At 34.1% G+C, this 16,300-nt stretch overlaps 1 protein-coding gene across 2 annotated transcripts; it reads left to right on the top strand.

The window, feature by feature from the left end:
* The first annotated feature begins 1,690 nt into the window (after positions 1-1,690).
* Positions 1,691-15,409, top strand: LOC136042692 (nitric oxide synthase 1-like). 2 transcript variants are annotated; one of them, XM_065727653.1, is made up of 8 exons: positions 1,691-1,915; positions 3,426-3,595; positions 4,627-4,837; positions 6,047-6,128; positions 8,209-8,324; positions 9,211-9,359; positions 10,118-10,315; positions 15,320-15,409. In XM_065727653.1, the coding sequence occupies exons 1-8, from the start codon at positions 1,822-1,824 to the stop codon at positions 15,392-15,394; spliced, it is 1,095 nt and encodes a 364-aa protein (XP_065583725.1). In that variant the 5' UTR covers positions 1,691-1,821; the 3' UTR covers positions 15,395-15,409. The 2 variants fall into 2 exon arrangements, with proteins under 2 accessions (XP_065583725.1, XP_065583724.1); XM_065727652.1 differs by lacking the exon at positions 15,320-15,409 and adding an exon at positions 13,927-14,126.
* The last annotated feature ends 891 nt before the right edge of the window (positions 15,410-16,300 follow it).

Raw genomic sequence — 16,300 nt, 5'->3', positions numbered from 1 at the left:
TCTTTAATGTCGTTTATTAGATCTACTAGAAAAGTTGCATTTTACCTACTCAAAGGCTCCATTAGGAGTAGCTGAGACGTATTTAGTTGTGTCAGTTCAAGGAAATTACATTTGGGAGGATATATATTTGAAACTCTAGGGGTTTTGGGCCATTTTAATAATAGGGGTTTCGGACCATTTTAGGGTTTCGGGCAATAAGACTATTTTTTAATGGAAATACCAAAAAAATCAATATAAGGGGAGGGGAAGCATAATCATGCGTAGGGGGGGGGGTCCGCAAGTGACACCACTGGATGAGTTTAATTTGGTAGCTAAATTTTAATGCTAAGTTATGGGCCACTCAAGATCCCTTGTAAGCCTATATAATAGGTCCGATAATAAGCCTAAAGATGTGATCTAAACATAATCTTCGCTTGAAGCATTATGTTTGTAAAATGTTGATTCGTTGATATATTTGGTTTATAAACAAGCAATCCCTCTCTATGATTTCTCCCTATTTGTTGTTAATAGCGTCAATTTTTCAGGGAGATTGTCATTATTTATCTTCCTTTGATGTAACACCTTCGGTTAAATCGTCTTTATAATGTTGTCTGTTCTTATTTTTTCTGATGTTGGATCTTTTTTCTGTCTCTTGCATTTGATACTGCCTGCACTAAATTCTTACTCCATGACCAGTAAGATTAAAAATTATTTGCCACTTTACTCTCTTGCTATAAAGACGAATGTTAAAAAAAGACGAATATCTGTGTTTACACGGAGAACTTCTACGTTTATGAATTTCAATACAAATTTCTGTTACTAAAGGGTAAAAAAAAAGAAAAAGAAGTTTGAGACAAAACTATGCATAATTGCCATCCTGGCTACAGTATGATTTTCATCTGTTCACAGGGTGGCGATTAAAACCTCTAGTTACGAATTTTCGAACTTGTTTATTCGGAGGGTGCAATTTTATCTTGATCTGCCGCTGTTTTTGAAGGGTTTCGAGCTTCTAAGCTTGCTGCTTTGTTTGCAGTGAGTAGATATCTGTGACGTATACAGAAATGCAACAAAAAAATGTCATTTTTGGTGCCATTGGGGACTTAACTCTTGTGCCGTTTGTAAAAATAGCACGTAGGTGCAAGTATTAGCTTTCATTAAGCCCTGTAAACATCTAACTATAACAGTCTGGCGGCCTGCTGTCGTAGGAGAAAAATAAAATAAAGCAGACTCATCAACACCATCTCGGCTAGAGTATATTTATTGTACCGTGTTTTCAAAAGGGTGAAGGGAAGGCGGATGAGGGTGAAATCCAGGGTTCAAAGGCTTTGAACCATGATGATTTTAAGGGTTTAGTTTTTGTTTCGATCTGCTTTTGTTTGCGAAGGCTTTCGGATTCTTATTGAAATTCCTCAATTAGTTTTTGTAATTATTTTTACTATTGTGTCTAAATGGGATAATAGTTACCATTTTTGACCAGATGCAAATAGGAATCTCTTTTTGGATTTGACAATCCTGTTCAAAAGACTTTTCTTTCATTCTCAGTTACTGAGGAGTTTGGTTCACTCTTTACTTGGTTGCAGCTGCTGCTGCAACCACTGAAGGAATATAACCATGTTGCAAAAGCACATTTGGATTTCCTAAATTTTCGGCTCGTGCTTTCTTAGCCATGGGCCTTGCAGCTTTTGTTTTTGATTCAATACATGCATATACATATCTTGTATTATATATTCTAGTCCATGCACGGTTCAAATCAGATTATCTTGGCAAGATTTGTGCTTGAATAACCCTGTCTCGTTCGAGCCTGGTGATCATCTTGGGATACTTTCAGAAAATGCAGATGAAATGGTATCGAAGGTAATTCAGAAGCTAAATCCTATCCCAAGTCTTGAACAGACTCACCGTTTGATGATACAGAAGGAAATGTTGACTATTGCTGGTAATATTTCCTAATTAATGCTTGTACTTCGGCTTTATTCCATTATGTTATTTTATTAATTGTAATGTTGTTACCACAAAGCCTAGGTAAGTGGGGCAAGGGCTGTCTAGTGTTGTAAATAGTCGGGCTGGCTTGTTAAGGATAAATTTTATTTTTGTTTTATTATTTTTATTTTTTTTTTTACAAAAACAGAACTTGTTATTGTCTGATTTGGGTAACTTATTTTTACGTTATTTTTTTATATGGTGTCTTGTCTGGTGCTTGCTGGCATGGCTAATGTTTTTTTTTCAATTTGGGAGGGGAGTGTATAGATATTCAGCATTCAAAATATTTACATTTTCGTTGCATTTGTTGTAATTAGCATTATTTTCCACAAAATAATTCTGTTTCTGTGTTTTTTCTCGAACTAATGCTCTCTTATCTAAGGCAAAATCCTTGTATTTTATGTAGACATGGAACAACCAAAAAAATTTGAATTTGCTGTCGTGACAAGACGAATCTAGAAATAGAAATGAGGCAAACCTGGGATTTTGTGATATTGAGGAAAAAGAAATAAAAATCAAGATTGTTTTTTTTTTGTATGCTAAGAACATGCCTGGCCGTTTCCAATAAACGAAGCTATGAGAAGATTAATTGCATGAGCAGGCAGTCCATGAACTACTGATGGACATAAAAAAAAGAAGAAAACGATCAGCAAAACGAGAAAGGAGCAACTGAGAGAAAATGTAGAGCGAATATGTGTATTCAGTTATTATAGTAAAATGGCATGGAGACTGTGGCTTATAAATAAACACCTTTACTTTGTTGTGGCTTATACATCAATTAAAAAAAGAAAAAAATGTTTTTTTGTAATATCAGCGTTTGTGGTGTACCTAATTTGTGCTTCAGTATTAGATTGTTATTATTTTAATTTTTACTGAAAATACTAAAAAAGATCGTTTTTTAATGAAATCCACCAGGGGATTGGATTCGAGTCTTCTCCAATTGATGGCCATGCTTTACACATCAAACTATTATGAATGTGGTTATGTATGACTTGAAACATAACCTCTAGTTGTTTTATTAACCTTATTTTATGAATGAAGACCCAATAGATGTGTTTAGTCTCAAGAGCTTAAGGAAGCCAATTATTTTAATCTCTAAAAAAAGAAAAGATACGCATTTGGGCTTTACAGTCCCGATGGAGCTGATCTTCATGTCTTGGCCCTTAAGCCAAGGAGACAAGTGGGGTGTTGGGGGGAGGGACAACTATCCTCGATTTTGTATACCTTTCCTGTATGTATTCCTCATTTTTCTCCATGAACCCATCTAGAGCTGGGTTGATTCTGTATGAGATTACAGAGTCAACTAGTAGTAATTCAATCGGGTTGTTAAGTCAGTGCCTTTGTACAGCCTTTTGTTTTATCTATAGTGATATTACATGTTTGTTCTTGGATTCTTGGCTTTACTTTATACTTCTTTTTTTTTTTTTTTTTTTTTTTTTTTTTTTTTTTTTTTTTTTTTATTTCAGGCCCAAGGAAAGAATGGGTTTGTTATGAAAATCTACCTCCTGCTACAGTCTTTGACTGGTTCAAAAAGTTTTTGGATATTACAACTCCCCCGACCCAATCGCTTCTATATGATCTTGCTACCTACGCTACAGATCCAAAAGAAAAAGAAGGCTTGGATATGCTCTCACGGGTGCTTTTTTACTCTCAAATTGTATAGCTATTAAGTTTTGATTATTCAAATGATGAGGTAGTCTCACTTCAAACTTTCGTTTCTTCTTACATTTTTGCATTCTCAGTTTTTTATTTTATTTGAAGTGGGAAAAAAAGGAATATCTGTTCAATCTAGGTTTCTTTTCAGGAAATTTTAGTAACCTGTACTTTAAGAGAGTCTAAGCTTTAGAGATATGCCGTGGCACTGTATCCTCGATTTTTTGCAATTTTAATTCTGACCGATATATCTGTGCTGATTAGACTTTTTATTTAATTTATGAAGAAGAATAGTGTCTTTGAATCCCTATATGGGTTTTCTTACTTGCTTTGTATTATATTTTTAGTCTCTATTATTATAATAGTAGTCTGTATAGAGACTACTATTTAAAAACTTTTGAAACCCTGCTACTACATTATTAATTCTATAACTTGCACCTTTAAGCCATTCTTTGTGCACTTTTAGGCTATCTAGGGAAAAATATCTTTTCATGAATGATATTACAATAACTTAAGCCAACTTTGTGATGCAAAATAAAATATGACTCGAATTCTGTTTCAAATATAACACCTCGCTGGCTGTCGTGGATGAACTCTTGTCAGAGCGTAGCATTAAAAGAAATAAGGCAACAATTTTTGAATTAATTCCAATCTTACAATTGATAGTGAAAATTAGAACACGGAATGCCCTCGAGCAAGGGACCTGAGGAGGCAAAAAAAAATGTTTGATTTTCGTTCACTTGTAAAATTGAAGGACTAGAATCAAGCTAAGAGTTGAAAGTGATAGGAGTTGGTGATGTAGCTGTATTTCTTATTTAACGTATCGGAAACTTTTAGAAATAACTTACCTGGGTATATCATGCAAATTGAATCAAGACGCTAAGCTGTACGGCCGCCATATATACTTTACTTTTTTCTAATTGCTTTCGGTGCACAGCTAAAAAAAAGTAATGCTATTTCTTAGGATTTGAAATATGTTGCCAAATTAACAGTTTTGCGTACAATTTATTTCAGGATGTGGGGAGGTTTGAGCAGTGGAAGCATTCCAAATGGCCAACCGTACTGAGCTTCCTTGAAGAATTTTCATCACTGAGTATCCCCGCTGAAGCTCTCATCATTAAACTCCCCTTAATGAAGCCACGCTTTTATTCTATATCTTCCTGTTTGCTGAGTTCGCCAATCTGTGTGGATCTAACAGTTGGGGCTGTCAAATTTATTACTGAGGGTGAGCAATTTCATCATTGAAATAGAGTGAAATTCAGTGTTCAATAAGGTGAAACGCGTAAAAAAAATAAGAAGAAAAATACGTACTGGATTATGGACTCAATTATTTAAGTTACTAAAGATAAAACCTATTGATCGGATAAGATTTCTAACCATTAAAACCTATTTATTTTTTTTTTTTTTTGCTTATACTAAACCCGCTATCTTGTAAATAATCAATTCGTACATTCCTTTTTGGAAGAAACAGGCTTGGGTCACTTAGGTGGCGTTCTCTATAAATGCTCTAAAATATTTATGATTAGAGCTATAATTGTAAATTTATTGTAAAGTGATCAAGCACGCATACCCAACTTTATATATATATAAGAAAAATTCTAGACAAGAAACTAAACCGTCTGCTAAATTAGCTTTTTGATAGCCCTCTCAAATAGCCCTTTTTTCATTCAAAAGGTAGCTCTGGCCTTTGGGCCTCGAAAATTCCACTCGCTTTGCTCGGGCTTTCGGCCTTCTTGAATGAATTAGAGTCAATTTGATGTAAATTCTATGAATTTTTTCTTTCTACTTTGTTGAATACAAAAACTGACCAGTCCATGTTGCTTGTAGTGTTAGTTAGATGATTAATGGTCACTTCATTTGAAATGGACAACATTAATAATTTCTGATTACGCACAGTTTCAATTGATAAGATGTAATAATAAAGTTTTATAGACAAGCTTAAACAATGACCTTAATTTCAAGATATAATTTAAGTCCCTATAAATCACTCTAATAAGTCTAGAATGCTCAAGTTCGGATATTGAAAACATAGTATATTTCCATAGTACGCGTTGATTAATTTCACACACCATCTTGTTTACCTTCCCCAGATTTCTCATGTGGAGTTGAGTTGACTCTGGCCAAGCTCATAGAATGATGCCAATTACACGTATGAATTCAATGTCGGATATGCATCCAGTTCTATTTCCCAATAACGATTATTCTATTGTCGATTCAGTTTTATTGTGAACAATAACGCAAAATTTCAAAAGTTTTAGCAGTGGAGGTAATCAAACTTTTTTCCATTAGAAATTCCTTTAGAACTCTTTTTTTTTCTATGGTTGGACCTCATCCCTGAAATGAATTGCATCCTTCTTGAAATGACATTTTTGTTGCGTCTTAACGCCTGGGCCAAGAAATGTTTCTCTTTTTTTTATTACAATTTTTTTCCCAGATGGTTCATCTCGAAATGGTCTCTGTTCAATGTACCTGAATCAAGCTACTATTGGAACAACCGTAAACGCCTTCTTCAGGAGGTTTGTGTCTATAATATTTATTGTGTTCTACTATAAAGTTTCATGTCATCGGTATTTTGAGAAATCCAACTTTTATCTTTATATTTTATGCTGTCAATTGATCAAGCAAAACCGTATCTATTAAATCAAACCTGTAGACAAGGGAAGGGAGGTTGTCTTCCATGGAAATTGTCCAAGGACTATTCTTACTACAATCATGGTAATTCTAAGAAGTGAACATCAATGAATGCAAAAATGTGAATTCATTGGTTTAGTGATGAGCTTTGTCTCAATTTTGGAGCACAATTTTTGGCATATACTTCCCTGAACGTATATTGCAGTTTCTTAGTGTCAAACATTTGCAAATAGACTGTTTTGGTTCCTTGGTTAAACTCTAAAACAAGTCTTGAGCCAATATTATTGGTAATCAGTAAAACTTTGAGCTAAAGTTATTCTATTATGGAATAATATAAACTTTGGCTTTTAATGGGTTCAAGTTCGATTTTATTGCTTTTACTGGAGGATTTGAACAGCTTTTTGATGTACTTTATGTTTTTTCTTCTTGTACTTTTAAGTGAGTCTGAATAGTATACAGAAGATACCATGACTTAAGTGCTACGTGGACCTTCGATATGCCATCTCCATCATCGGTCTCGTCTTTCTGGTCGTACTTTTGCTCAGTTTTTGATACTCATTTCTCGCTATTGGTTTGCTCCCTCTGTCTCTTCCTTTTCCCCCTGTGAGTCTTTTATATATATATATATGTATTATATATTCTTACGCTAGATTCTGCTTACTCCATGACCAGTAAGATTAAAAATTATTTACCACTTTACTCTCTTGCTATAAAGACGAATGTTAAAAAAAGACGAATATCTGCGTTTACACGGAAATTTTCTACGTATTTTCGAATTTGTTTATTCTGAGGGTATAATTTCTATTACGGATCGTTTATTCGGAGGGTGTATATCGGATCGTATATTCTATTATGCTAGATTACGCTTAGTATATATATATATATATATATATATATATATATATATATATATATATATATATATATATATATATATATATACATATATATATATATATATATATATATATATATATATATATATATATATATATATATATATATATATATATATATAATGTATTACTCAATATCTAGGGTGCAAAAATCTAGCCGCCTAAATCCGTTGGGATCATGGGATCAATACTAGCTGAAAAGCAATCCTTTTTGTAAAATTCAGGAAGTTCATTATAACAGTGATTGATTTCTTGTGGGTTGATGCAAAATTTTGCAGACCCAGAATCTCTGAATGAGCAATCGATAAATTTTGAAATTTCTATAAAGCCTTTCACGCTTGATAGTAGCTTGAATCTTTTATCTCTATCCTGCATTTTTTATTTTCTTTATATTTTTTTTTTTTGCATTTTTTATTTTGCATTTTTTTATTTCTTTATAGTGTGCATATGATAATTGCGATGACCTTAAACGATGAAAATAATGGCTACATACTTTTTGCGTTACCCACCTAATGTTCGATTCGTTTAAGTGTGAAAGGTTACACGTAACGTAACTTCGCCAGTTAGCATGGCCTATTACATACGTGATGTGAAAGTTACTTTACGGAGAAAATTTCTTCCGTAACAAATGTTATGTAAAGTAGGCTCAAACTCAGCTTAGACTTTTAGTTTATTAAAGTTTATGTTGCATTAGGTAAAAGTCAATATAGCAGCAACAAAATTGAATTTCTTGATGAACAAGTGATTAACTGTAAGGGCAATATTTTATAAACTTTACCCTGAAAGCCTTTCATGCTTTATGCTAGCTTCAATCTCTATCTCTATTACACATTCAAATTTTTGAAAAGTTAATTTGTGATGATTTAGACGATGATTGGGGTGATTATATAAAACTTATATAAAATTGAAAGGTTGTACTTATTGTGACACTTGACAGAGAAAATTACGTACTTAGTGTTGAAGCAACTTAAAACACCGAATAGAAACGATTCTTACTGTTAACTGACTAGAGCTAGCCAAAGTTTTTTATATAAAAAAAACACAATAAATATTTTTTCTTGTTTTTTAGTGAGCCTCGATTTCATTTGCCAGAAAATCCAACTGTACCAATTATAATGGTAGGACCGGGTACAGGCATCGCACCATTCAGGTCTTTCTGGATGCATCGGGCAGAACTGATGAAAGGTAATTTTATATAATCTAACAGCTATGATCGAATATCGAGAGCCTTGAGAAAATCAGAAGAACTTCAGGAATGGTTTCAGAAAGAGGCTGTGAAATGTCGAAATCCAAAAAAAAAGCAACCAAAAATATGTTTGTTTTTTTTCATCTTATTTTTGGAAATCATTTTTCCTTATTTATTATTATATTGTTTTTCTTAATACTTTTTGACCTTTCCCATTGTCTTTATGAATTACTTGTGAAAAAATCTGGTGTCCGTTGTTGGCTAATATTGTTTTGTTTTTGTTTTTCGATTTACTTGCCTTGAAGAAGTTGTCAGCCTTTGGCTCGGTGTCAGTTTATTAATTATATACTAATGTTATTTCTTACTTTTTTCAAGAATAGTCTAATTAAATAGTTTTAGTTAATAACCATAGGCTATTCCCCAGCTATATAAAGATGTGAAGTTAGAGAAACTGTACAATATCTCCTATTAGATTGGTCCAGACTTAGCAGACAAGGTTTAGTCTGTTATTATCATTATTAATTTTTTTTTTTCATCCAATCCAAGCTGTTTGGGCTTAATTTTAATATTCAATGTTTGGGTCAAAGCCTCACACCTCAAATTGGCCCAAAGTCCCATTCTAGATAAATTAAGAAACGGGACCACAAATATGTGTCTTATTGTGAAAATTTCTAATCTTAAAAATCTTTATGATACTCCATTTTTTTTTGTTTCACCATTTTGAGTACTTTTCGACCTTTTCAACTATCTTTGTAGATTACTTGGGATAAAAGCTGGTATTTATTGTTGACTAATATTGTTACTTTTGATCTGATTCATTTCGCTCTGTGTCAATTTGTAATAATGCTAACACATCAATATTGACAAATCCAAATATAATTTTAGTTGGACAACATCTGGGCGCAGCTATTTTCTATGGAGGGTATAGAACCCAAGAACTAGATCTTTACAGAGAGGAGAAGTGGAAATATCATAATATGGGCGCTATTGAGCTTGCTGCAACTGCCTACTCCCGAGAAGTTGTAATTGAGAGAGTAAGTGCTGTCTTGAGATTTTTTTTACTTTTTCTCTTTTTGTGCATAGAGTTCATTCCTTTTCTCAAATTGTGAAAAAGCCTTAATCTGGCCTTGGCAGATTTACGTTCACAAAAATTTTTTTTGACTTTGAAGATGGGTAAAAAAAGTGAAGTTAATGGAAAACGTTGGGTAATAGATTCCATAGTAAACATAAAAATGTTTCGGGGGAAAGGGCGTTCTCGAAGGCTTATTCCTTGGGTTTTGCCTGTTTAGAACTATACTTAATATTACTTTCTTTGGTGTCTTGCTTTTCTGGGGGCGCCAAGTATATTAAATTCCGTGATTGGTTGTGATTGTTTAGCAAAGTTTGAATGCATAACTTTCAAGCCTATCCCTTTACCCTACAAGCATGCGTGATTATGCGGAGAGCCAAATCAAATTGAATGATTAGATATATTTCAACGTAAAGTTTTTTTTTTTTAAATAAAGTATGTGCAATAAATTTCGTTTTCGTAAATTGAAAAAATTTATCGAAAAAAAATTAAGGGTCAGCTCGGGAAATAGCGAAAAATAATAGTTGTTTTGTAGCAGTCAGACTTAGAAAAAAAGGTAATAATCAGTTTGAGTTTCGTTTGTGAAGGCACTTGCATGTCTAATGGAAAGAAGTTATCGTTACTAGTTTCGACTCTTCTTTTGTTTATTTGCTGTTTTTCACTTAACGTGAAATTGACTGTAGATGGAACCATGTTTGGATTTATTTATATTTTTGTATCCAGGAATTTGTACAACATAAGATGATGATTGATGCCAACGCCCGTCGTATTTATGAATTGTTGGATAGTCATGGCGGTCATATTTATGTATGTGGAGATTTTTACATGGCGAATGATGTCAAATCGGTTATAGTTTCAATATTTCAAGAATATGAAAATATCAACGCGGATGAAGCTGCATCGGCTGTAGAAAACCTCATTGTAAGTTTCAGTATCAGATACAATTTAAATATTCTCTTTCATACAGCAAAAGTCTTTCATAAAGCATAAAATCACGTTTCATACTGCCTTTTGTGCATGAGTGAGCATGAGATGTTACGTTGACTTTTATTGCCACTTTCTTGTTATTCCCCATGTATCAGTAATAGAGGCTTGCGATCAAAAACTGCTTAATAATTTTTAATATTTGTTATAGAATCTTATTTGTTGAAAATAGTATTCAAATACCCCTATCACGTCAGTTTTTTGCAAATCATATTTTAAGCTTAATTTTGCGTAAGGATAGGCCGAGGGGTATAAGAGACCGGAGCTCTTTTCATGCTGTGTGATGGTCTAGAGTCATACACTCTGTCATAAATTCCTACCTCCATCCTTGGAAGGGAAAGCATGCCTGTCTGTCCTCATATTGATGCTGAAGTAGACTTTTCATGAGCTTGCTTGACTAGAATGGGGACTGCAAACATGGCTTCAGGGTGAAATTGAAGAGTTGCATCCCCTCAAAAAAATAATAGCCTAGTAAACGACACAGCTGTGCACTGAATTTAATAGTTTCCCTGTTAGTACAGGACCTGAGCTTTGACGGAATATGGCTGATGTTCTAGTGAGAGGGTACCATATTACTACTTTTACTTCTTTGTGAGTGGTGAGACGGTACTCTAGATCCTAAGATCTAGGATAAGGTCCTAAGCTATATGAGCTAATATGATCGGGATAGTTTGAGTGAAATTTCGACTCTTGTTGATAGGAACGCAGTACCAAGTGCTAAAAAAACATACAATGATATATAGCCACTGGATTTGTCACGAGAAAAAGCCAAAAAATTTCACTATTAAAAATTACATAATAATAATAACATAGTAACTATTAATTTTTCAGTAGCCATTTTTACTAATTTTATACTTGAATGAGCTGTTAGACCTTGTCCCTATTGGAACAGATGCGCAAACAAACAAAAATCCTGAAGTTATTTTTACCCCGTTATTTGGTTCATCAAGACTGATATAATAATGTCTCTTATTTTGTTATTTTCTAAGTCGCTTTGGTCAAATCACTTTGGCCTCTGAACATTTCAAGGGACAAAAATATTTAAATCTGAAACTTTAAAAATTAAAGGATCATCACATCTAGTTCAAACACGTGTATTCATTGATTGACTCGTTTATTGGGCAAAGTAAACTTTGCAGTTTTCCAAGGGCCAAGGTTGGCTCTTTTTTAATTAAACACCTCCTGTTCCAATGTATGTATAGGTGTTATTCCAAAAGCAAAGAACTCGGTTCCTTGAAATCTCTACTAAAACATGTTTTCATTCTAGTATTAAATTTTTTGGCATGGACAAAGACATATTTCTAAATGAATTTAAAATAAAATGCATTCAAAGATTATAAACTACTGTCCTATAGGAACAATCGTACTAGAAACTTATTTGGTGATTTTAGTATAAAAGTAATGTATCTTTGATATTTAATAAAAATCTCTTAAATAACCTGTCTTTTTGGCCTGGTTGTTATTTGAAATACAAGTTGTATTGTAATGATAATAATTCATATCTATCCCATGTCATATGCGAAAATGACTGTTGCAAAGTATAACAAAATAAGAAGAGAATACACTGCAATTCATTTTTACATGAAAACTTAAAACTACACAAGAGCAGAGTAAACATGGGAAAAAAAACAATCGAGATATCTTGAGTCAAAATTAAAACACAGGGTTATATGTGTAGGTACGCGTGTGTGGATTAACTGGTTACAAGTTCTTCTTTTTGTTTCTCTTATTCATTTACGTGTGCAATTTTCTGCCCGTCCGACATCAAATGATTAACCTTTTTTCTGTAGCTACACTTGCTTTTTATGGCACTTGGTATTTACCAAGTGACGTATAGTGATTGCAATTTCTGTCCATCGATCTATCTGCATGTCTGTCTGTCTGTTTGGTGGGTGTCTGTCGGTCCTGGTTTTGCTAGTTTGTGCCCTTCCAGATAATCTAGGACGATGAAAGTTGGCAGGCTTATCAGGGACCAGACCAGATTAAATTAGAAATGGTCGGTCCACCGAGTCGACCACCAGCAAACGAGATAGTTGAGAAGAATGATAGTGTGGCTTGCTGGTCTACTGGTATGAATCTCGCTTAGGGTGCGAGAGGTCTCGGGCTCGAATCCCGGACCACCCCAATTTTTACATGAAGAAGATTCGAAACTAGATACGTGATCAATATAGCGATCGCTGAGAGCTGGTAGGCGTATCAGGGACCGGACCAATTAAATTAGAAATAGTAGCTTCCCTGATTCGACCATATGGGTGGGGGAGTGGAAGGACGGTTGATTCGGAAACATTAGAAAAAATGAGGTATTTTGAACTTATGAACGGGTGACCGGATCTTGAGGAAATTTAATATGCAGTAGGATCTCTTGTCTCAGATCCCTTGTTTCAAGTGCCGACTGGATCCGGTGACACTGGGGGATGCTGGAGGGGGAAACCGGAAATCTTGGAAAACGTCTAGAGTGGAGAGATCGGGATAAAACTTGGTGGGAAGAATAAGCACAAGTCCTAGGTTTGTGATTGACATAACCGGAACGGATCTGCTCTCTCTGGGGAGCTGGGGGGGATTTCCAATGCTTTGGCGATTTAGGTGCTTCTGGAGGAGCTAGGACGATGAAAATGAATTGGCGTATTTTGGGACCAGCAGAAATTGCCTTGATAATGGTTGTTTCCCCGATTCGACCATCTGGGGGAGGCTGTTGGGAGGGATAAATTGTGAAAATTGAGGTATGTTTATCTCATTAATGGGTGATCAGATCTTGATGAAACTTGATATATAGAAATATGTTATGTCTCAGATGTTCTATTTTCAATTCGAATCGGATCCAGGGACATTTGAGGGGTGAATGGGGGAAACAGAAATCTTGGCAAACGCTTAGAGTGGAGAGATCGGGACAAAACTTGATGGAAAGAATAAGCACAAGTTCTAGATACGTGATTGACATAACCGGACCAGATCCAACCTCTTTGGGGGAGTTGGGGAGATTTCTAGTGCTTTGGCGAGTTCGAGAATAGGCATAAGTTCTAGATGCGTGATTGACATAACCGGACTGGATCCGATCTCTTGTCACAAGTGTCATATGAGCTCTTGGCTTTCGTTACCTCTTCGTTATATTATCTGCAGTATCACTTAGGTATGCGCTATTGAATGAATTTTTTTTTTACGAAAAAGCTTTTTGTTTCACTCCTAACGCTTATTCTACTCCTAGTTATCTGGGATCTGAGATACTTTTAAATTTTTAATTCTCTCTGTTTTTATTTTTGCTTGAGAGTGAAACCATTTATGTCAAGAACAGTTTTTTTGTGTATCTCTATTTGTGTACATATAAAGGTGGCTATATTCCTCAATGGTATTTCAAGGGTAGAAGTATATCACAAGCTGTCGTATGGAACTTGGGAAAAGTCATATTTCAAGATCAGTCGATATGTCTTAAAGCCACTTGTCAGTAGGTGCAACTATTGTGCTATCAGAGAAAAGGAAGGGAAATAATATCTATTTTTATGATGTTTCAGTATAGAGTTGCTGTGTTTCTAATTAATTGTGTATTGTTTTAGAATAGTGGCCGTTACCATGAGGATATTTTTGGTATTACTGTTGGTGCACGGAAAACTCACTTGGAATATAAAAGAAAAGCTCGTTTAATGAAGGATAATGCAGTCTGATTCAACTGTTAGTTAAATGTGTTCAAACATTTGTTTGATTTAAATTAGTTTGACTGTTGAAAGTGATGTTGTTCACAAACATTTGGAATTTATTGGTTTTAACTGCATATAAATCTTTGACCGTAATAAACATATAAGACTTCTCATAAGTGTTCCGACTTTACGTGTATTTTTCTTACGCGTTGGTGATTCAACAGATTAAATCTGATTTTGCTTTGCCAAAAAGGCTATAGATGTTAGATGGGATTTAGATGAGTGCCTTCCGTTATTTAAGAATAACTATTGTTTGGTCATAGCCTGTTTTAGATATCTGTTGATGCACCATTCTGGTAACTTAAATTTGCTGTTACCATTTAAAATTTAGTCTCGCTACTGGATCTTTTACATTTTGTAAGTAGAGTAAATGCGTACAAGGTGTCCCATTCTGTAGCTCTTGCATTAAACTTTGATTTTGTTTCGGATCAACGCTGCAGCCTTTTTTTTTCAGTTCTGTGGTCTGTTGCAGTTCATGTCAACCTTGTACTTTCAGCCGACTTTCAGAAAGTATTTGACCTCATAACTAATTTTCTTGCGGCCACGATCATAAGAGTTATGGGTGTCAGCAAACGTTCTCTAGCTCAACTTCTGTTTTTTTTTTTTTTTTTTTTTCAAACGAATGCAGTGCATACGCCCATTGATTAAAGGGGACATTACCTCAGAATGACTAACATAACCTGCTGATCCCTTCAAAGAGCCGAACTTGCCGGTTCTATCTTTATATGCCTGATCAAGTTTGTGCTAGCATATCTTGATGAATGATTCAAAAATGGAGATGAACTCTGTTTTATTTTTAAATATTTAATAGCTAATTAAGTGATAGAAAAGCAGTTCAGTGATGACTTCCTAGACTCCTTCTTTTACGATTACAAAGAATATAGATTGACTCTCAATAGCTCCCAATCGAATACCATCACGTTTTTTCCCTTAAAAGAAGCCATTGAGAATCCTTCCCCCCCCCCCCCCACTCAGCGTCATTTCTAGCTGCTTTGTCATAAAAAATCCTTCAGAGTTTTGCTTTTGCCTGATTGTACATTTACCAAGTATGTTGATAAGTTAGTAAAAGCTGGCAACGCATCAATCCAAACTTTTGCCGCAATTCACTGATTTGACTGCAATGACAAGCGTCGAAACTGCATATATTACTAGTGAAAGACAAGTAAACAGACACATAAAGAAAAATATAATATGTTTTAATATTCCATCATTAATGGTCACTAAACAATATTGAGTATTTCCATCTTTACAGAAAATCTGGATGAACCAATTGAAGGTTTGGTATTCAGCTTCAATTTTTGGGAAATTAAATGTTTTTGGCACCTAATTGAAAACCTTGACCCTTCAGAACTTACAAAAGGAATTCGGCACGTTTTAAAACGCCGACAAGCCGAATGAGGGGCAAAATCAGCAGAGATTATTTCGTAGAAATAATTATTAGAATTTTGTAGTTGAAAATGCTGTGTGAAATATTAACTTGTCGTATATGTTTAAATTATAACAAAAAGATATCGCTTTGTTTGCATATTCGTAAAAGATGTATTAAACATTAAGTACTAGTTCGTTTAGGGTTGTAGCAAAAAAAAAAAATAGATCAAAGAGATTGAAACACACAGAATTCATTTAGAACGAGGGTTTTAACTATAGGCAGTAAAGCATTAACTTAAAACCCTCACCATTTTTTTCAATAGAGTTTTAATGAACAGTTTCAACTTGGACGGAATCTCAAAAATTTACTAATCAAAATTTCACTTCATAACAACGTAGCGTATCTTTCCACTTTTAAAAGCTTGATATATTTTGCTTAAATTATTGAAATCACGATTTTATAAGAAAAAGTCTATTTGTTTATTTCCTCTGCTGCCATATCTATTTATTACACTGTCAATATCTACCTCAATATTTTGGTGAACGTTTATAATGGCTGGTCCTGTCAGTTTAGAGCTTTTCGTTAGTATTTCCTCTTCTATTCATCCTAAAACATCCGAATAAAGACAAAAATCGTCAAAAACATATGAGCTCTAATAAGGATGCATGTAGGTATGTGCTTCAAACTTAGTACATGAGTTGAAATATCCTTAAAAAGACCAAATAGTTATGTGTTGCTTATTTTTGTATTTCATTGGTATAGATTAATGATTTAAATTTACGGGGTTTCACGCTGGGGTAGATTTCTAATTAATTTTGTTTTAGTTTTGAGATGTTCAGATATTCAGTTCACACGTTTAAATCT

Source organism: Artemia franciscana, unplaced genomic scaffold (genome assembly GCF_032884065.1).
Source record: "Artemia franciscana unplaced genomic scaffold, ASM3288406v1 Scaffold_1787, whole genome shotgun sequence".
NCBI classification, from domain to species: domain Eukaryota; kingdom Metazoa; phylum Arthropoda; class Branchiopoda; order Anostraca; family Artemiidae; genus Artemia; species Artemia franciscana.
The sequence above is the reverse complement of the archived record's forward strand: the minus strand, read 5'-3'. Positions and strand labels throughout refer to the sequence as shown.